At 48.7% G+C, this 22,163-nt stretch overlaps 1 protein-coding gene across 11 annotated transcripts in view; it reads left to right on the top strand.

The window, feature by feature from the left end:
• The window catches only part of adgrl2a (adhesion G protein-coupled receptor L2a), a 544,699-nt gene that overhangs the window by 307,751 nt on the left and 214,785 nt on the right, over positions 1 to 22,163 (top strand). For all 11 annotated transcript variants that reach the window (XM_070886520.1, XM_070886511.1, XM_070886513.1 and 8 more), the window contains one exon: positions 4,252 to 4,465. In XM_070886520.1, coding sequence (XP_070742621.1) covers positions 4,252 to 4,465 — 214 coding nt within the window. The remainder of the gene's footprint in view (positions 1 to 4,251; positions 4,466 to 22,163) is intronic.

The raw sequence follows: 22,163 nt of genomic DNA, 5'->3' as shown, positions 1-22,163 counted from the left end.
TCAACCACCCCTTGTGGTAGCGAGGTTCAGTTCAAACAGCAGGTGAAGGACTTTAAACCAGAAGAGATAACCGCTAATGTGCTCACATTGGGCGAGCTGAGTTCCAAAGCTCAGGGCCTTCTTTCTTTCACCAAATGTCGAGTTAAATTTAAACACCTTTATTAAACGTCCTCCAGAACAAGACGGCCTGTAATTAGAAGGTGGCACGTGCTACCACATTGATGCGGCTAGCATGGATGCATTTAAGGGGAAGCCAGCTCAGTACATGAGGGAGAACGGAATAGAAGGGCGTGCTGGTGGGTTGGATGAAGGAAGGTGGGAGGAGGCTTGTGTGGAGCAGCGACCTGTCGGGCCCAACGTTTCTGTGCTGTAAATTTGTCCGTATTTCCATGGAGACTCAGCAGCCTTGTCAGCAATCATAATAAACGCGGCTTATGCAACTTGCACAGTGGGGGGGGGGGGGAGGGGGGGGTGAAGGGGCGAGCTGATTCCGGCATGGAGCTTTTCCGATGCGAGTCTGCTTTCCAGCTTTTGGGATCAGCTGCCACTTCCCCTCACGGAACCTCAGTAACCAAAAGCGCCTTTCTGTTCCTGCGCCTTGCAAAGTGGAATGAGACAAATGCACCGGTGCACTGAGCACTCCATCATCTGCCACATCCTCTGACTGAGCTAATATAGTCTAACCTTGTTTCACCGTGTAATTCGCTGTAGAGGTTCCACTGCCATCCTCAACAGGCTCGTTTCCCCTCCGTGCAGATGGGTTTCAATGTCTTCCATAATTGTTAATCGAGATGCTGTCTTTGTAATCACTGCCGTGCATATGAAATTTTATTGCATTAATGCTGTGAAAATTATGAGTGTTCCAAACCCAGCCATGATTGATGGAATACCCCGGCTCGCTCACACGACACTGAGGCTGGTTTGTACCTGTGGTGTTGGCACAGCATCCGGGTACCATCACAACCCAGGCAGAACTCGCAAAGCCTGCCCCATTCCCTTGTTTCTGCCCGTCCTCCGAGTGGGAGAGGGAAGAGGAAAAATATTTATGATAAGCCACAGTCAGAAGGAAAGAATCAGAAAATATGGATAAATGCAGAGGGAATGTAGCACTCTTCCAGATGAGGTGTTCAATGCCTGCCCTCTCCTTAGCCAGGGATATTGAGTTCTACTGTAATACTTGTGTCCCCCCCCCATAGTCCCCCTCCCCGTCCGCAGCCCCCCCCACCCCCCCCCCGCAACCTTCCCCTCTCCCCCCCCCCCCCACAGCCACCACCACCCCGCCCGCAGACCCCCCCGCAGCCCCTAGCCCCCCACCCCCCACAACCTTCCCCTCTCCCCCCCCCCCCCCCCCCCCACACAGCCACCACCACCCCGACCGCAGACCCCCCCGCAGCCCCTAGCCCCCCACCCCCCACAACCCCCCCCCCATAGTCCCCCTCCCCGTCCGCAGCCCCCACCACCCCCCCCCCGCAACCTTCCCCTCTCCCCCCCCCCCCCCACACAGCCACCACCACCCCGACCGCAGACCCCCCCCGCAGCCCCTAGCCCCCACCCCCCACAACCCCGCCCCCCATAGTCCCCCTCCCTGCCCGCAGCCCCCACCCCCCCCCCCGCAACCTTCCCCTCTCCCCTCCCCCCACAGCCACCACCACCCCGCCCGCAGACCCCCCCGCAGCCCCTAGCCCCCCACCCCCCACAACCCCCCCCCCCATAGTCCCCCTCCCCGCCTGCAGCCCCCACTCCCCCCTCACCCTGCCCACAGTCCCCCCGCAACCTCCCCTCCCCGCCGGCAGTCATCCCCCTGCCCGCAGCCCCCCCCCCTCCCATAGCCCCCTTTCCCCCTCCCCGCCCGCAAGCCCCCACACCCCCCCGTGACCTCCCCCTCCTCCCCCCCCAGCCACCACACCACCACCGCCCGCAGCCCCTCCCCCCCTCAGCCCCTAGCCCCCCCCCCCCGCAACCTCCCACTCACACAGCCCCTAGCCCCCCCCACACCCCATACCCATGTTTGATCGATAAGATTTCAAAGCTCGGCAGCCTCACAGTCTGCAAGGCTCAGCACCACATCCTGCAGATGGGGTTCATTTCAGTGTGAAGGTCGTTGGAGCTTGCGACTGAAGGAGTGTTCATTAGTGCGTGACTGAGGGAAGACCACTCGCAGTTGGCAATGGATGTGCTATCACTTTAATACATTCGGTCACTTTCCCTGCGCACAGAACTTAGACCATCAGCAGCTTTTCAATTTGTCGCAACTGCCCGTTGAGCCAATGAAAGCTGGAGAGAGGCAGAGCTCCTTCATCGCCAGGCCGCAGACTGTCACCGTGAGAGAGAGAGCACATTCAGTTCATGTACTCTGTGCGGCCCATCTTCTCTGCAGGAGCCACCTAGTCTAATCTCACTTCCCTGCCCACGCCCCATCCTGATTTTCAAGTTGCTGTCTATTTCAAATGAGTTTCAACCGCCGCCTTGTGTGAAGCAATTTTTAAACATTTTTTCGAACCATTTTATTTCTTTGGGTGATCATCTTAAATGATTGTGCCCTCTGGCTCCACCAATGGCAAAGACCTGTTACGATTTAGCTTATTTATAACCCTTTGTGATCTTGAAGTCCTCCGTCAAATCACCACCGTTGCCTTCTCAGCTCTCAAAAAGTTCTAACTTCTCATGTCTTTCTTCATAACCGAGACTCCTTAACTCTTGTAACACCCGAGCAAGTCAGTACTGCACCATTTCCCCTGCTTTTATATCCTTGCTGTGATGCGGTGCCCAAACACTGTGCACAGCACTCCAACTGTGGCCCAACCAAGGTCTGCTCCAAGCTATAATACAACCTTGATCTACCAAGCTGTGTTTATACCTGTTCTGCAACCTTTAATGACCTGTTTATTGACACACCAAGCACCCTTTATGCCATCCAAAATTTTCTCATTTAAGGTGTATTCTCTTTTCCTAAATCCAAAACTGATTCTACTGTATCAAACCGCATTCTGCCACCTGTCTGCTGTGGAATTCTCTCCCTAAACCTCTCCGCCTCTGTACCTCTCCTCCTTTAAGACACTCCTTAAAACCTACCTCTTTGACCAAGCTTTTGGTCACCTGTCCTAATCTCATCTTATGTGGCTCAGTGTCAATTTTTGTGTCTTGTAACACTCCTGCGAAGTGCCTTGGAATGTTTTGCTACATTAAAGGCGCTATATAAATAGAAGTTGTTGTTGTTGCTTGTCCAGTTTGCCTACCCCTGCCCCGTTGCAGTCTTTCACAAACCCCACTGTGGCGTCGTAAGAAAATGTCAATGTTGTTCCTTTAGTTCTTCAATGGACCGGACATTTGGGGCAGGGCGTTTAACCTGCGGCCGGTCTGATTATCGCCCATTATTGCATAAAAGTTAAACTTAGCCCCTTGATCGTATGTATGTAGCACATAAGTAACAGAAGTTTCTCGGAATGGGGAGATGTGGGGAATGGTGTTCCCACACTGGCTCCTGTGGACCATCCCTCAGCACATCTTTCTTCCCCAAGCAACTTTCAGTTACTCCACCCTTTGGTTTCTGCCCACAAGCCAGTTCCCTGTATGGGTGGTCGCGTTCCCCTTTAATGCCATGTGTTTGCCATGAGTGTCTTGTTATGTGAAACATTACCGAATGCTTTTTTTTTTGAAAATCCATTGAAAGCACATTCAACTATCCTCTCTGTTAGTTCTTCAAAGAATTCTATGCGGTCACTCAAACCTAAAATTCCTTGCTGGCGGGTTCAGCTCCCAAATGCTAAGTCAATCTCACCCCCCCCCCCCCCCGTCACTTTGCCTTCTCCCCTCCTGAAAGTGCTGGGTAACAAACTAGCCAGGAGCCCCCCTCCCTCGATGACAATATCTTGGCCAAGTGGCAACTCTTTATGTGCGTGCCTCTAGAATGGGTGCTGTCAGACTGCACATGTGTGCAGCACATGCTCGTTCCAGGAGGGCGCAGCAGGCTCGAAGGGCTGAATGGGCTAGTCCTGTCCCTGTGTCACTCGGTGATGTCCGAGAGCAGGAAGGCTGGCTGCTTTGTTTATTTCCTTCCCCCCCCCCCCCCCCCCCCCAGCCTTCCATAACCCAGGGAGATTGAGAGATCAGTTGCACCCCCTTGGCTCGGGCCTTCAATGAGAATTGGTAGCGGTGGTTTCTCTTTTGCTGTCGCGGAGGTTACCGACTTTGCCATTGATCAATGTCCGACCCCTCACCAACCCAAAACAAATTCCACGTTGTGTTTTCCAGGCTTCAGCCGTGCTGCCTTGCCCTTTGGGCTGGTGAGGAGGGAGCTGTCATGCGAGGGCTACCCCATTGACCTCCGCTGCCCAGGAAGTGATGTCATCGTGATCGAGAGTGCCAACTATGGTCGGACCGACGACAAGATCTGTGACGCCGACCTGTTCCAGATGGAAAACGTGCAATGCTACCTCCCGGATGCCTTCAAAATCATGACACAGAGGTACGGTGCCACCCCTTAGCCTAATATTCAAACCTTGCCGATGAACTGTTCTAGGTGCCAGCCGTGCGACTCGTTGGGCAGCGCTCCCGCCTCTGCGGCAGAAGATTGTGGGTTCCAGGTCCCGCTACAGAGACTTGGGTACACAATCCAGGCTGACACACCCAGTGCGGTACTGGAGAGAGCGCTGCAATGTTGGAGAGTGCTGTCTTTCAGGTCCGGCGTTAAATCCCGTCTGCCCTCTCAGGTGGATGCAAAAGATCCCACAGCACTATTTCGAAGGAGAGCAGGGGAGTTATCCCCGGTGCCCTGGCCGGTATTTATCCCTCAGCCGACATCACAAAAGCAGATTATCTGGTCATTATCAACATTGCTGTGAGTGGGAGCTTGCTGTGCGCAAATTGGCTGCCGCATTTCCTACATCACAACAGTGACTACACTCCCAAAAGTGCTTGACTGGCAGTAAAACGCCTTGAGACAACCTGAGGTCATGGAAGGTGCGATATAAATTCAAATATCTTTGAATCCAAGTCCAACAGGATTATGAGTTTGATGAAGTTAATGAGCTATTGATTTTTACTAAATGTAGTCTGACAGTCTTTAGGAAGTGTGAAAAGGGAATGGTTGACCAATTGCAGCCTTTAATTATTTAGGATTTTTCTCTCTCGCTGCGGTTCCAAAGGTAATAATTCTCTCAATGATTTCTCAGTATAACGAGTGTTTGAAATTGCAAGTAGCTGGGGTCGGTTTTCTCCATTTTTTTTATGGACATGCTGGAATGCAGGGCAAGGTAAACAGCTCTCTGTCTAGTGCCCTCACACGTGCTTCATGTGTATCTCTTGATGGGGAGCACTATTTGACCACGGAGGGCATCGTGGCCCATCCATCGCCCGTCACCCTGACAAGGCGGGAACGATCCAGCAGGGCTGAATGCATAATAACAACAACTTGTATTTATTATGGCACCTTTAATGTAGTAAAAGGTCCCAAGATGCTTTAGAGGAGCGATTATCAAACAAGAATTGACACCAAGCCACATGAGAAGATATTAAGACAGGTGACCAAATGCTTGGCCACAGAGGTAGGTTTTAAGGAGCGTCTTAAAGGAAGAAAGAGAGGTTTAAGGAGGGAATTCATCAGCGCTTTTAGGGCCTCAGCCATTGAAGGCACGGCTGTCAATGATGGAGCGATCGGGAGCAGGAACACTGACTGTTTTTTGCTCGCCCAGATGCACTGAATTCAACTCTAGTACTGAGTTCAAGGGCCTGAGTGCAGAACAAGAATTGGGGCCTGGGACTTTCCAGGCCTGTTTGGCTGAACTAAAGGCTCCTTTAGCTAGCTGAGGCAGTGGGGACGGGGTGGTGGGGCACACGTTTGCCATCTACCTTTCAGGCCTCAAGAACTTTATTGGGGAGACTCCTGGTTGCTGTGTTCTTCTTGCGTGAAAAGAATTTGCCCCTTTGACTCCCCTTTTGAATCGCAGCAGCATTAGAATTTTGCACTTTGTAAAGTTTTTTTTCTTCTGGGGAGAAACACAGTCATTAAGGGGGTAATTCTGCAGAATTTAGCTGTACGAAAAGGTGCATGTTAATGGACACACTCAATTAACAGAAAGTGGACCAATTCAATAAAACAAACATTAGTGTTAAATGCATTTTAGCCGCTTGTGTAATCCAAACGCGATGTCATTGAGCTCCTGGAAAATTTCAAGCAATTTGATGTGAAAAATGTGGCCGTTCTGAATGAATTTCACTTCCGGCCTCAAATTTGAATGAAAGATTATTTTTAAAAAACCCAGCAAAACTCTTACTGATTCAAATTTATATGCCACTAACATGTGCCAGCACAGTACTGAGTTTATAGAGTCCAATGGAGTTTTGCCAGCTCTTTCCTGCAATTCATCAATGTCTGTCACACAACAGAATCTGTTTCATCTTTTTAGGTTTTGGCGCAAAGCACTTTTTATTGCAGTTAAACATTAAGGAATTAATTTAGAATACGTGTCTGAATGCAGCTTGGCGCCAGCCTGAGAGAATCCCACGCCTGCCGCATTCAATCCCATTTTGCAGTGCAGAGCCACGCATAGCAAGGACTTGGTGCTTGTTTAACTCTTTCCCCTCCTCCTGTGGTTCTCCCCTCTTCCCCTTGCGGGTGCCGGTTGCGGGGGAGGGGGGCAGCCGCAGGTGAGCTCTCCTGCTTCACCCAAATGACCACATCGCGAGTGGAGGCGCTGGGGCCCAATAGTGTGGCCCCAGAACCGCGCAAGGAACCAGGCGACGAAGGCCTGAGGCCTAATGCAAACCCAGTGCGTGCTGTGCAGGGCAGTGGCTTCACGCAGCACCTGAAGCCTGTGCAAGGCTCATTAGGCCCCCCACCCCCAATTTTTATTTTAGTTAGGCGAAAGCCCCCACAGTGAGGCTGGAGCATTTTGAGCAGCACTACAGTCACTCAATGCCAGTTGGTCACTAAAGGGGGTTCAATGGGGGCCTCTCCGTCTAACAGGGGCTGTCCTTCATCGCTCAATTCACCTCCATGTGCTTGGCCTTCAGGGACAAATCATTCAAAAGGTTTCTTGCGCTCCAACTCATTTTCAAGCAACAACAACAACAACAAGAAACCCCTCCCCCCCAGTATAATAGCAGTGTGGGGAGGCTGCCGGCCTTCCTGTACACACTCGACATTCTAGCCCCCGACTCCCGCGCTGCTCCCAGTAGTTCGGTCGACACGCCTGGGCAGAGCAGCTCGGCGAGCTTCAGGCGTGCTAGCTTGCGACTGGCTGTGATCCCAGTGCCACTCTGCCAGAAGAGCATTACTGCCCCATTGCCTGTAATCTGGGACCATGGTTCACAGCACATGGCAAGCATGACCCCGTCTATGTGCGAGATGTGCATCTACACTTTCCCCCCCATTAGGAGCAGGGCTTTTTTAGAAAACAAAATCCCCCTCCCTATCCCAGGGTCGCATGTCAACCAGGTATCCTAGCGGCCAATCAATACTGATCAGGGCAGACCAGCAATTGAATCTCGAATCTTCCAGTGCGTCTGGCTAGGTTGCATGCCTATAGCATTCAAGTTAGCAGGGGAGGTTAATAGATGTATTTTAAATGCATGTGTTTATGATTAGCAGCGAGGCCTTTGAAGCCCAGCGCTAAGCTAAAACATACTTTAAGATTAAAATGAGAGTCATTTTTAAAAAAAAATAATCAATGTGGGAGTTTTTAGAAAGTCCATTGCAGTAGCTTTCAGAATTTGCTGTGTGGGGACACGCTACAAATATTGGTAAACTCCCTGCAAATGCGATCACATTCGCAAGGGCCTAACACAAGTATTGACACACTCCTGGGTACTCCCTACAAATATTGTAGTCAGAATTCAGTGTTCTAGTCCCACTCTAGAGACTTGAGCACATAATCTAGGCTGACACTCCAGTGCAGTACTGAGGGAGTGCTGCACTGTCAGAGGTGCCGTCTTTCGGATGAGACGTCAAACCGAAGACCGGTCTGCCCTCTCAGTTGGACGTAAAAGATTCCACGGCACTATTTTTGAAGAACAGTAGGAGAGTTCTCCTCGGTGTCTTGGATATTATTTATCCCTCAACCAACATCACTAAAAACAGATTATCGCATTGCTGTTTGTGGGAGCTTGCTGTGCACAAATTGGCTGCTGCATTGCCTACGTTACAACAGTGACCACGCTTCAAAAGTACTTCAGGGGTTGTAAAGAGCTTTCGGACATCCAGAGCATGGGAAAGGTGCTGTAGAAATGCAAGTCTTTTTTTCTCTCTCTCTCTCTCTCTCTCTCACCCTTGCAAATATTGACACACTCCCAGAGACTTGCCAATACAAGTATTGACACATTCCCTGGGACCTCTTGTCAATGCTGACACACTCTGTCGCCCGATGTTCCAGGTGGAGTCACCGGATAGCGACCGGTGCCGCAAAACCCTGGCTAGATTTTTTTCACAATCACCGCAATCAATTGCAGGACCCCCGCTGCGATCAGCACTGACCAAAGATCCAAAGTTGGGCCCTGTTGGCTGGGCGGCCTTTACCCACGAAAGTATTGGAACGAGCCTGCTTCTTCCAGTCGGCCTTCTCGGGCTAGGGCCTACAAAACTCCTTCAGTGCCAGCCTGCAGGAGATTCCTTTCGAAAGCTGAAATGCAAACAGTTTTGAGCCGATTATAAACCCTATCATGGTGCAGAATCTGAATCTCTGACCCCCTGCGGGATAACCTCCGTCTCTGCATGCAAATATTAGTTTGAATAATAAATTCTTTTGAGCGCAATACTTAATAAACAGTGCAGACTGCCAAGCAAGAGCTGGCTGTAGGCAGCACAACCTGCACTCACTAATGCTGCTGTTCACGCTCATCATTCTTTCTCCTTTCCAACAAAGATAAACTCTGAACAATGATCGTAAATAAAATCGGGGGCTTCTCCAACCCAAATTTCCTGTGATTTACAGATCAGGGAGCGAGAGAGATTGTGCGATCTCTTTCATTACAGAAGTTTATTCAGTTTTGTGAGACAAGTCAGTCTGAGTGACTGTGCCTTTCAACCAGATCATTTGATCAAGTTGTTGAATTGCACACGAGTTATATTTCTTCCTGAGATTTCGGCGAGAAATACTATAAAACAGTCGAGAGATTGAAGTATGGAATTTTCACCAGTCTGCAAGAATACGAAAGATATTTATATAGCACCTTTCACAACCGCAGGACATCCCAAAGCGTTTGCGGCCAATTATGTACTTTTGGAGTGGATTAGCTGTTGTAATGTAGGAAACGCCACAGTGAATTTGCGGACAGCAAGCTCCCACAAACAGCAATCCGAGAATGACCACTATTCTGTTTTGGTGATGTTGGTTGAGGGATAAATATTGGCCAGGACTCCGTGGAGAACTCCCCCGCTCTTCCTCGAAGTAGTGCCATGGGATTGTTTACGTCCATCTGAGAGGGCAGACGGGGCCTCGGTTTAACATTTCATCTGACAGACGGCAACTGGAGTGTCAGTGTAGATTTTTGTGCTCAAGTCGCTGGAGTGGGTCTTGAATCAGAGGCGAGACCCACTGAGCTCTGGCTGACCAGCTTGTGAATGAAATTCTCACCAACTTGTGAATGCAAAAACAGATTGAGATCAAGCTATTTTCCCGAATGTTGCTCCTTAATTGGCCTCCCTTGAGCAATAGTGTACGGCACGATTCTCACGCAAACCTTCAACGTTGTAAATGTTCCATCCAGCACTTCCCCCAGAATGCAGCGGGGCTTTGGCCAATTCAGTGGGGCCACAGTTAATGCTTCCAGCTTGTCGCAAAACAAAAAGGCTGGTGACATATCTGTCAGCGCTGCAGGTTATCAAAGTGTTTCCAGCTGTGTGCGCAGAATGGCCAGCTGCAAGGACACATCTGGAATGGATGGGCTGGATTGTTCACCGTTTAAATCACAAATGATTCAAATATTAATGCAATAATGGGGTATTGGCGTAAAAGAGATGGTTTGGCATTAATGTAGTGAAAGCTATGTGATTTTTTCAGCAGGCTTGCTTTGAGAAATGTATGTTTCAGAGGAAATTGCTTGTTAAAAGTTTTCTACCACGCGCTTTAATGTATGCTCACTTACTGGCGTAGCTGCTTGTACATCATCCCCAGAATTTGTCTTTGCAGACTGCCCCCAGACCGTTATTGCCGGTTTGAAGGTTTAGTGAATGTAATTAGTGGCTGCCTGGTTCTCTTGAAAATTAAACCAAAAAGAAATTGTTGGAGCAATTTAACCAATCAATGTTCTTGAGAAGAAGTCGTTCAGCCTAACTATTTGGATGATGTAACGACAGTGCCCCAAAATTGGAAGTTTGTGGTCTGCACGAGTCTGATGGATCAAAAGGGACGGCTCTCGGCTATGCTGTTTCCACTTCTGCGTGGCTGACACTGTTGCTGTTTGGGATTGGACACATTGGCTGTTAGCTTATCGATGCGAAATACGTGTGTGTGTGAAACTCCCCTGGCCACCACTCTTCCCCGAGGTGCTGACTGGTTCATTTTAAACAGGTTTAACCCCTCTGTTTAACTAGCGGGCCAGGAAATTTCATAAAAATGAGTTAAGCATTCGTCCACTGGTATTCGAAAAGCTCAATCTCGATACACATTCTCCCCGAACCTCAAACCTGACGATCCTCCTGTCCCCTCCATCGTTTCCTGCCTCCTCCCGCTCACAGAAATGTAAAGCCGAAAGCCACTCATTCACCTCCCTGTTTTATTCAACTCTTGCACTTTTTTTTAATGATTGATGCTGTAATGTTTCCTACATTAAAACATTAACTACACTTCAAAAGTACTTAATTGGCTGTAAAGCGCTTTGGGACATCCTAAGATTACGAAAGATGCTAGATAAATCCAAGTCCTTCCTTCTTCCTTTTCTTCTTTCATTCCTACTTTCCTTCCTTTTTTCCTCCTTTCCAACTCTCTCATTTTCTTTCCTTCCCTCCTTCCTTCCTTCCTTCCTTCCTTCCGTCCTTCCTCCCACCCCTTCCTTCCTTCCTTTCCTTTCCTTTCCTTTCCTTTCCTTCTAACTCATTCTTTCTCTCTATTTCTCTCTATTTCTCTCTTTGTCTATCTGCCTCTTTGTTTCTCTTTTTTCTCTCTCTCGTTTTCTCTCTTTCTCTTTTTCTCTCATTCTCTCTGTCTCTCTCTCTCGTTCTTTTTCATCCCTGGCAGTGCCCTGTGCTATGGGCTTGGCGTCTCATTGATGAGAGAATAAAATATTTGCTCCATTGGTGACTCTGAACCTACTCACCGGAGACTTGGTGTCGTGGCAGGACTCACGCATTACGATGCAGACTGACCAACGCTGTTCTCTGTGCCAACACTCGCCTTGAATGATGCCACCCACTACCCCTAATTTAAGCTCGTCTTGTGTTGCTTGGCTAGTGCTGCCTCTTGCTGGTGTGCCAGGCAGTCTGGCCCGATTCAGTGGGAAGATTAAACCAGAAAGCCCAGTAACAGATCTTCCTCCCGAGAATCCAGTCGACGGTTGGACAGTAACGGGTTTTCAAACTCCGGCACGTTTACTCTGGTGCTGTCGCAAGACCCACCCAGTGGACAGGCTGGCACGGCACCAGACCAACATGAAAGAGGCTTTGCAACGAGTCGGGTCTCCGTGCTGTGAAATCCTGCTGTAAAGCCAACAATTGGTGTGGGTGTTAACACATTCAGGCCATGAGTGGCGTGGGCTTTACAGTAAGCAGCGTTGTGTTGCCAGTAGAGAGCTCTGAGCTACACATACGCCCAGTGGCTCGGTGATTACCACTGCTCCACCACTAATTGTTGATCATTTTGCTAAAAATATCCTTTTGGAGTGCTCCCACTTTATTAAGTGGGCGGCGCATCACTCGGCTTTGATTGCAGATGGGTCAGCAAAAGTTAAAAGATAGCAGCATTAATAGAAATATCGGTTGATCGGAGAATGATACAGCAGAGAAGGAGGCCTTTCAGCCCATCGTGCCTGTGCCGGTTCTTTGAAAGAGCGATCCAATTAGTCCCACTCCCCCTGCTCTTCCCCGTAGCCCTGCAAGTATTTCCTATTCAAATTCCCTTTTTTCCCTTTTTGAAAATTATCAAATCTGCTTCCACCACCCTTTCAGGCAGTGCATTCCAGATCATCATAACTCACTGTGTAAAAATATTTATTATCATCTCCCCTTTGGTTTGTTTGCCAATGACCAATGGTTACTGACTCTCCTGCCAGTGGAAACAGTTTATCCCTATCCACTCGATTTTTCCCAATTCCTCTTCTGAAAATTACTATTGAATAGCTGAAATCTCAATGCAGTTTTTGTTGGTTTAATTTTAATTTGTGGAGTTTTCTCTTTTTCTCTCCACCGCACCCCCCCCCCCCCCCCTCCCCCCCGCCCGAAGCCACTGTCCTTTAATCGGGTATGGGTTCATAGATCATCTGCCACCATCTTGCTCTCAAACGCCAGCCACGCGACAAGTGAGCATTGGCTGCTTTGTGCAATCCTACATTCACACACATGTTGTCCAGCTGGAGTGTCTGGATAGCAGTCAACAAACAGCAGGATCTCGATTTGGTATTTTTCCCCTTCTATAGCTCCAGCTCATCAAGTGGCCTTGACTGCGTAGATACTGAGAGGCGGTTTCCCCTGGCCAAGAGCCTAGAACTACAGTCATAATCTCAGGATAAGGGGTCGGCCAATTAAGACTGAGGTGAGGAGAACTGTCTTCACTCATAGGGTTGTGATCTTTGGAATTCTCTACCCCAAAGGGCTGTGGATGCTCAGTCGTTGAGTATATTCAAGGCAGAGATGGATACATTTTTGGACTTCTAGGATTATGGTGATTGGGCGAGAAAGTGAAATTGATGTCGAAGATCAGCCATGATCTTATTGAATGGCGGAGCAGGCTGGAGGAGCCGAATGTCCTACTCCTGCTTATGTACTTAGCAACTCCGAACTGCTGACATTAGCTAATTTAGCACAGACCGAGTTCTGACTTTCAGACCAGTAAAGTTCATGCGTTGAACTCGCTTTCAGGTTTCAAGATTGAATGAAACAGGAATGACTACAAACAAAACTCCTATCTTCAGTGCTCTGGTTGGAGCAGCCTGTGCTCGCTGACCTATATTGGCAACGCCTCGATTTTAAAATTCTCATCCTTGTTTTCAAATCACTCTATGGCCTCTCGCCCACCCTATCTCCTCCAGCCCTACAACCCTCCGAGATCTCTGCGCTCCTCCAATTCTGGCCTTTTGAGCATTCCCGATTTTCTTTACTCCATCATTGGTGGCCGTGCCTTCAGCTGCCTAGGATCTATGCTCTGGAATTCTTTTTGTAAACTCTCCAGCTCTCTAACCTCGCTCTCTTTCCTCCTTTAAGACGCTCCTTAAAACCTACCTCTGTGACCAAGCTTTTGGCCACCTGCTCTAATGTCTCCTTATGTGGCTCGGTGTCAATTTTTGTTCGTTAAGCACTCCTGTGAAGTGCCTTGGGACATTTTACTGTGTTAAAGGTGCTATATTAATGCAAGTTGTTATTGTCTCAACCCGATTGCTAATTGATGCGTTGGCAGAAGCTGCTTGTTAAAGAAATGTCTCTTAAGGAGGCATTTATGCTACAACTGTGGGGCTGTTGATAGGCTGTTTCATTTCCATCACTCAAGGTTTGGTGTAAATGCAACCTGAATCCAGTGTCAGGAATGAAGCAGAGGACCTACATCATTTTGCCGTCAATTTGGGCCTACACATCCCATTTACAAATCCAAGTCATTCCGATCTCATCCATTCACACTCCACAGGTTTAGTGTTGGTATCATAAATTATGTAAAAAGAAAGAACTTGCATTTATAGAGCGCCTTTCACGACGTCAGGATGTCCCAAAGCACTTTACAGCCAAAGATGTCATTTTGAAGTGTAGTCACTGTTGTAATGTAGGAAACACAGCAGATAATTTGCGCAGACCATGATCCCACAAACGGCAGTGTAATAATGACTGGATCATCTATTTTTAGGTGTTGGTTCAGGGATAAATTTCCCCACCGACACCTGGGAATCCCTGGCCCAAGAGCGCACAAAGTTGAGGAAAAGTATTCGGGAAGACGCCGAACGCCTCGGGTCTCTACGCCGAGAGCAAGCTGAAGCCAAGCGTAAACAGCGGAAGGAGCGCATGGTAACCCAGGCACCCCACCCATCTGTTCCTTCAACCAGCTTCTGCCCCACCTGTGGCAGAGACTGTCGGTCCAGCAGCGGACTCTTCAGTCACCTGAGAACTCATTTTTAGTGTGGAAGCAAGTCATCCTCCACTCCGAGGGACTGCCTAAGAAGAGAAGAATTGGCCAGGCGCCGGGGTTGACTCCCCTGCTCTACTTCGAAATAGTCCCATGTGATCTTTTACATGCACCGGAGAGGGCAGACGAGGCGTCGGTTTGACGTCTCATCCGAAAGACGGCATCTCCGACAGTGCCGCATTGGGAATGTCAGCCTGCTCAAACTGCTTTCGACCATGGACGCTTACTGACGCTAGGAGCAGCCGTAAATGCGATATCACTGCAGGGTTTCCCCTGGTCAGAAGCCCCCCATAGCTAGTGTTGAAGCTACCAGCAAAGCAGTATGTGAACAATGTACAGAGTTGACTGCACTGACGCAGATCTAACATTTTCCGAAATGCCGAAAACTATTTACACTTCCAAGCCAAAACGCTCGAGTGAACTGGACCAGGGATCGTTGGGAAAGTTGAACACTTTCGGGTTGCAGTTTAATGAAAAATAGTTTGTATGCTAATGAAACCTGCTGCCTGTTCACGTACCAACGCACTAGTTAATGGTGGGCTATTTGCAAACGAAGCAGACCTTTCTTTGCTGTTTTCATATTGTTCAATGAGGTGAACGCTTTCGAAGTTCTGCTGATAAGGTAGCTCGGGGGAAAGATGTTTGGATTAAAGGGTGGAATTATTATCCTGTGTTTTACATTTGTTTTCTGCTCTGATGAGGTTACAGCTAATTCACAGTCAAAGGTTTGCTTGGTTGGAAATTTTAAATTGACTTTTCATGCCCATTTCTCCCTCAGTTCCGAGTAGCTGCAGGCCATTAGGGATGAGGCAGGGAAGTGTGACTGAACAAATAATGAGACTTTAACCCTTTGAGAGCCCAAATGGTGCTGTGAGTTTGGCGAATGTAAATGGGTTGACACGTTCCCATTTTGCCCGCTCTCCCAGCACCGTGCATTGCAAGTTGTGGAAGCGTACGGCCCAGAAGGAGGTCACGACACAAAAGCAAAATACTGACGGGTGCTGGAATCTGGAATAAAAACAGAAAATGCTGGAAATCTCAGCAGGCCAGGCAGCATCTGTGGAGAGAAAGCAGAGTTAACGTTTCGGGTTGATGACCCCCTTCGTCAGAAGGAGAACATTCGGCCCATCATGGCCCGTGCCGGCTCTTTGAAAGGCGCTGTCCACTGAGTCCCGCTCCCCCCCTGCTTTTTTTTCCCACAGCCCCGCAGATGTTTAGTTTTCAAGTGCATATCTAATTCCCTTTTGAAGGTTGCTATTGAATCTGCTTCCGCCACCCTTTCAGGCAGTGCGTTCCAGATGCTAACCGCGTCGCAAGTTGCCCAAAGAAGGTGACAGGCAAGCTGCCTCCAGACCTTATTTCAGCTGGTGCTTTGATCAATTTGGATTGCAGTAGGCCGGCATGTGTGAGCTGGCTCTTGGCGATTGCACTATTCAGTCTGACTCTCCTGTCCTGGTGGCTGCCCTGTAGATCCGCCTCGCTGCTTGCGCTGTGATAGCGGAGCGGGATTCAGCACTGCGCGCAATGAATACGAGCACATGGTCACCTGTGAAGGGAAAGCAGAGAAATAAGACTTGGCTCAACATCAGCTCGTATCTAGGAAGCACCTTTAACACAGAAGCCTCCCTCCCCCTCCCCCAAGACACTTCAGAGACGCAAGGGGGGAGAAATGGACCTTCAAAATGCTAGGAGGGGGTGAGCAAAAGTTTGCTTAAAGAGCCAGGATTTAATGAGGGTCTTAAAGAAGCAGAGGGAGGGAACTATAGAGCAAGGGACCTGGGCAAGTGATGGCATGGACACCAGGGCTGAGGTGAAAGGAGGGATGGTTACCCAACAGGCTAGAGTCAGAAGAATGAAGTTAAGGGACTTGGGGGGAGGGGCAGGCGGAGGGGGAGTTAGTTGTAGTGTTGGAGAAGGCGACAGAGATAGGAAGGAGTGACACCATGGAGGGATTAATATACTAAAGTGAAGGACTGGTGGGTAAAGACACCACTTTGGTACAACAGCAAGACACACTTGCATTTATATAGCGCCTTTAATGCAGCAAGATGTCCCAAGGCGCTTCACAAGAGTGTTATCAATGAAAATGTTGAAACCGAGCCACAGAAGGAGATATCAAGTCAGATGACCAAAAGACTGGTCAAAGAGGGAGGTTTCAAGGAGTTAAAGGTGGAGACAGAGGGGCGTAAATTCCAGAGATTATGGTCTGGGCAACTGAAGGCACGTCCGCAAACGGAGGAGCGATTGAAATCGGGGGGTGGGCAAGAGACCCGAGTTGGAGGAGCGCAGAGTTCTCGAGGGTTATCGGGCTGGAGCAGATGGTGGGGCGCTGGAGGGATTTGAAAACAAGGATATTGAGGATTTACTAAGTACAAGGACCCAGGAGGTGATAGGGGGGGGAAGGCAGGGAGAATCTGGCCAAGTGGAGTGAGTGGGCTGCAGTCAGCCAGGGGCCGAGGAGAAGCAGAGGGCAGGTCAACACCCAGAGCTGCGACCACCCCCCCCCCCCACCCCCCCCCCCGAGCACGTTGACATTGTCCCGGCAAATGATGCCCAAACAAACCTTCCCCCAGCGTGTTAAGCGGTGCCCTGCCGGGGCAATGGAAAAAGCCCTCGGCAGCTTTTGGGTTAACAAACAGCTCTGCTAAACCATTTGAAAACTGCAGTGGGTTTTTTTTTTTTATTTTGCTGGAGCAGCGTGAAGCAGTGGCTCATGTCTCCAATTCAATCTTAGTATTCTTCGATATGAGCGCATGAAACACTTCTCCAGGTATTAATGCGATGGGAAGCATTATTGATTGCAAATTCGGCGAGGACCGAGCCAATTCTCAACTAATAGAAGCTCTCTCAGAGAGAACAGCAAAATAGCTCTTTTCACAAATGCTTCATCGCCCGGAAGGCTTAGCTCCTCTGTTGACTTTATGAGCAATTCTGAGGGGAAGCCGATGGATCTTTACCGTAAGCTCCACGTACAACGGCCATTTAATTTCTCAGGCTTGCGACAGTCGCTCACTCAATCGCAAGTTAGAACTGGGTGAAGAAGGCCACTCAGCCCATTCTGCTTCATCCAGAGCAATGCTCCTGTCACGGCATTCAGAAACATAAAGGGAGTCTTAAAATTCAGCTGCTGCTTAAGTTGTCTCCGGGTTTATTTGTTACCTCCGCCAGCCTATCGGTTAATCCGATCCGCAAGTTGCTGCCTCCTGTTCAGCAATGTCTGACTTCACTGCTTTTCCATCTCATTCTCAACCTCTCCCTCAACTTCTCATTCCCTAGTTTGCACTGGTGTCCCCTTGGCCCACTGCCACACTTGCAGTCCTGTTGCGGGTTTACCTTTACTGAGCCGTGCAGCATTTTCTATGCAGGTGTCAGCCGTGGCTCACTGTCACTTCTGAGTCAGAAGGTTGTGGGCTCAAATCCCGCGGCAGAGCAGATAATCTAGGCTGGCACTCCCAGTGCAGTGCTCAGAGAATGCTGCACAGTCTTTGGTGTGAGCCGTTAAGCCGAGACCCTGTCTGCCTTCTTAGGTGGCACTATTGGAAGAAGAGTAGGGGAGTTCTCCCCAGTCCACTGGCCAATATTTATTCCTCAACCAACATCACTAATACAGATTAGTGATCATTATTACATTGCTGTTTGTGGGAGCTTACTGTGCGCAAATTGGCTGCCACGTTTCCTACATTACAACAGTGACTACATTTTAAATGTTGTATTTCCATCACCCGGCATTGTAACAGGCCAAGATGGCGGAGGTGGGTGCTTGAGTTAACATGGCTGCTTTGACTAAACCACTCAATGGCAGAATCTGTCTGTTGTGAGACACTGCAATATTTAGAGGGGATTTGAGGGGAAATGTCTTCACGCAGAGGGTTGTGGAGGTCTGGAACTCACTGCCTGAAAGGGTGGCAGAGGCAGAAACCCTCACCGCATTTATTATGTACTTGGATGCGCACTTGTTCCCGATGTTGGGGAAGTCCAGAACCAGGGGTCACAGTCTAAGGATAAGGGGTAAGTCATTTAGGACCGAGATGAGGAGAAACTTCTTCACTCAGAGAGTTTGTGAGCATGTGGAATTCTCTACCACAGAAAGTTGTTGAGGCCAGTTCGTTAGATATATTCAAAAGGGACTTGGATGTGGCCCTTGCGGCTAAAGGGATCAAGGAGTATGGCGAGAAAGCAGGAATGGGGTACTGAAGTTGCATGATCAGCCATGATCAAATTGAATGGTGGTTCAGGCTTGAAGGGTCGAATGGCCTACTCCTGCACCTATTTTCTATGTTTCTATGAAGTGCTGTAACCTGCAGGGTTACGGACTATGAGCTGGAAAGTGGGATTAAGCTGGATAGCCTCTTGTTGGCCGGCGCGGACACAATGGGCCGAAATGGCCTCCTTCCGTACTATAAACTTCTATGATAATATATAAGTGACCCTAACCGCTGGAAACAGGCTGATAATCCCGTCCACTGAAGATCATCCACCATTATGGTCAAAAGAATACAATAGCATAATTAGCCCTTCGAATCCAGAGGTGATGAGGTCAAATCCCATCGTGGCAAGTTGTGAAACTGTGCTCGATGAAGTGCTGGTGCAACGAAAAATCAAGCTGTCAGATTATTGTAAAAACCCAATTGGTTCACTGAGCTTCTGCAAGTAAGGGAAGCTGCTGCCCATACCTGTGCGGGCCTACTTCTGGCTCTGGGCCTACACAAAGTGGTGGCCATTTAATGCCCTGTAACGTGGCCTAGAGTCGGAAACAATCACGACAGAGGGCACCACCTTTACAAGGCCAGGAGGTCGGTGGTCGTGAAAGGCGCTATATAAATGCAAATCTTTCTTTTTAAACGTGGCCTTGCCAGAACCCACACCCCGAGAACAAATTAAAAACAAAATTAAATTGTAAAGACAAGGTAAATCAGCCCCATTATCTTCCGTGCAATATGCTTTACATGTGGATCGAATGGTGCAACTGTTTCTCCGTATAGCTCGAAGCTGAAATTATACTCGGGATTATTATGAGTTTAATCAAATATAAAACTATTCATTTATAATCGCACTTTGTATAAACCTCTATCAATCCCTCTTGAGCGCTTCAGGTCGAGCACCCGCTGTATCTTATCTAAATTGCTTTTTGTAACTCCCTCAGTGCTGCAGCAGAGGCAGGTGTGTGTGTGTGTGTGTGTGTGTGTGTGTGGCGAGGGGGGGGCGAGGGCAGGGATAATATTCTGGCTGTCCATCTGTTAGTGAATTTGACACTTCAGTAATTTTCAAATGCTTCATTGGATTTTAATCAGACTTCAGCATTGTCCTTCCTCCGTCACACGGACAGCTTCGCAACCATTCACGTGTCCCGTTAACTAACCTCAATAGGCCACGCTTCAAATGGTTTATCATCAGCGCCAAGCCCCTCTCCCCAGTGCCCTGCACACGCACTCTCTCTCGCGCTCGCTCACTCTCTCTCGCTTTCTCTCTCTCTCTCTCTCTCTCTCTCTCTTTCGAGCTCCTCAGAGATGCCTCTTCCTTGCTGCATCGCTCCCCAGCCTCAAAAGCCTCCTAAATATTTATTTAATCAACTGACCCTCCAGTAATCCCGCCCATCTCTTCGCCGAACCTTGGTGGCTGTTCCTGCCGCTTTTCATGCAATGTCTTGGAACATCATGTGGTGCGCCGGGGACCACAGAGGTGCAGTTTGTTCGTGTTTGATCATCACATCTCTTTCTAACTCCCAAGGAGCAGTGTTGGGCCCTGTGTGTCTGTGCACAGGTGAGCATTCACCTGTCTGTTGAGTAACTTTCAGAAGGCCCGAGCTTCTCATTAGCAGCATGCCACTCACGATTGGTGGCATACCCCTCCCCTACCCCGATCCTCCGCCGATCTCAGTGCCATCAGTACACGTCAAAACAGCAAGCGAGCAGCCTTCAGGCATTGCACCGTGTCTGAAGAAAACATTTTCTCTTCAAATGAAAAAGGATCAGTGCTAATTTGTCACCTCACTGCATTATTAACACAACTAATCAGGATATCCCGCCTGAATTCTGGCTCACTCTTTGAAGCAAGCCAGTGCCTTTAGCTGTGTACATTGCCTCTCGTGGTCTTTGTAAAGTCACATTCGCACAATATGAGAAAGAGAGAAAGACTTGCATTTATATAACGCCTTTCACGACCTCGAGACGTCCCAAAGCGCTTTACAGCCAATGGAGTACTATTTTTTGGAGGTGTAGTCACTGATGGAATGTAGGAAACGCGGCAGCCAGCTCACGCACAACAGGCTCCCACAAGCAGCAATGTGATAATGACCAGATATTCTGTTTTAGTGATGTTGGTTGAGGAATAAGTATTTCTAAGACACCTGCTCTTCTTCAAAACAGTGCCAGAGGAGCATTTACATCCACCTGAGAGCAGACCAGGCCTCGGTTTAACGTCTCATCTGAAAGTCGGCAGCACCAACAGTGCAGCACTCGTTCAGTAAAACACTGGAGTATCATCCTAGCTTCTGTGCTCAAGTGTCTGGTGTGGGGTTTGAAACATAGAAACATAGAAAATAGGTGCAGGAATAGACCATTCGGCCCTTCGAGCCTGCACCGCCATTCAATAAGATCATGGCTGATCATTCACCTCAGTACCCCTTTCCTGCTTTCTCTCCATACCCCTTGATCCCTTTAGACATAAGGGCCATATCTAACTCCCTCTTGATTTTATCCAATGAACTGGCATCAACAACTCTCTGAGGTCGGGAATTCCACAGGTTAACAACTCTCTGAGTGAAGAAGTTTCTCCTCATCTCATCTCAGTCCTAAATGTCTTATCCATTATCCTTAGACTATGTCCCCTGGTTCTGGACTTCCCCAACATCGGGAACATTCTTCCTGCATCTAACCTGTCCAGTCCCGTCAGGATTTTATATGTTTCTATGAGATCCCCTCTCATCCTTCTAAACTCCAGTGAATACAGGCCCAGTCAATTCAGTCTCTCCTCATATGTCAGTCCTGCCATCCCGGGAATCAGTCTGTTGAACCTTCGCTGCACTCCCTCAATAGCAAGAACGTCCTTCCTCAGATTAGGAGACCAAAACTGAACACAATATTCCAGGTGAGGCCTCACCAAGACGCTGTACAACTGCAGTAAGACTTCCCTGCTGCTATACTCAAATCCCCTAGCTATGAAGGCCAACATACCATTTGCTGCCTTCACCACCTGCTGTACCTGCAGGCCAACTTTCAATGACCGATGAACCATGACACCCAGGTCTCGTTGCATCTCCCTTTTTCCTAATCTGCCGCCATTCAGATAATATTCTGCCTTCGTGTTTTTGCCACCAAAGTGGATAACTTCACATTTATCAACATTATACTGCATCTGTCACGCATTTGCCTACTCACCTAACCTGTTCAAGTCACCCTGCAGCCTTTTAACGTCCTCCTCACAGCTCACATCACCACCCAGCTTAGTGTCATCTGCAAACTTGGAGATATTATACTCAATTCCCTCATCTAATTCATTGATGTATATTGTAAATAGCTGGGGTCCAGCATTGAGCCCTGCAGCACCCCACTAGTCACTGCCTGCCATTCTGAAAAGGACCCATTTATCCCGACTCTCTGCTTCCTGTCTGCCAACCAGTTCTCTATCCATGTCAGTACATTCCCCCCAATACCATGTGCTTTAATTTTGCACACCAATCTCTTGTGTGGGACCTTGTCAAAAGCCTTTTGAAAGTTCAAATACACCACATCCACTGGTTCTCCCTTGTTCACTTGACTAGTTACATCCTCAAAAAATTCTAGAATTATTTGTCAAGGATTTCCCTTTCATAAATCCATGCTGACTTGGACCGATCCCGTCACTGCTTTCCAAACGTGCTGCTATTTCATCTTTAATAAATGATTCCAACATTTTCCCCACTACTGATGT

Source organism: Pristiophorus japonicus, chromosome 8, assembly GCF_044704955.1.
Source record: "Pristiophorus japonicus isolate sPriJap1 chromosome 8, sPriJap1.hap1, whole genome shotgun sequence".
NCBI classification, from domain to species: Eukaryota; Metazoa; Chordata; class Chondrichthyes; family Pristiophoridae; genus Pristiophorus; species Pristiophorus japonicus.
This window is presented reverse-complemented; position numbering and strand designations above follow the sequence as displayed.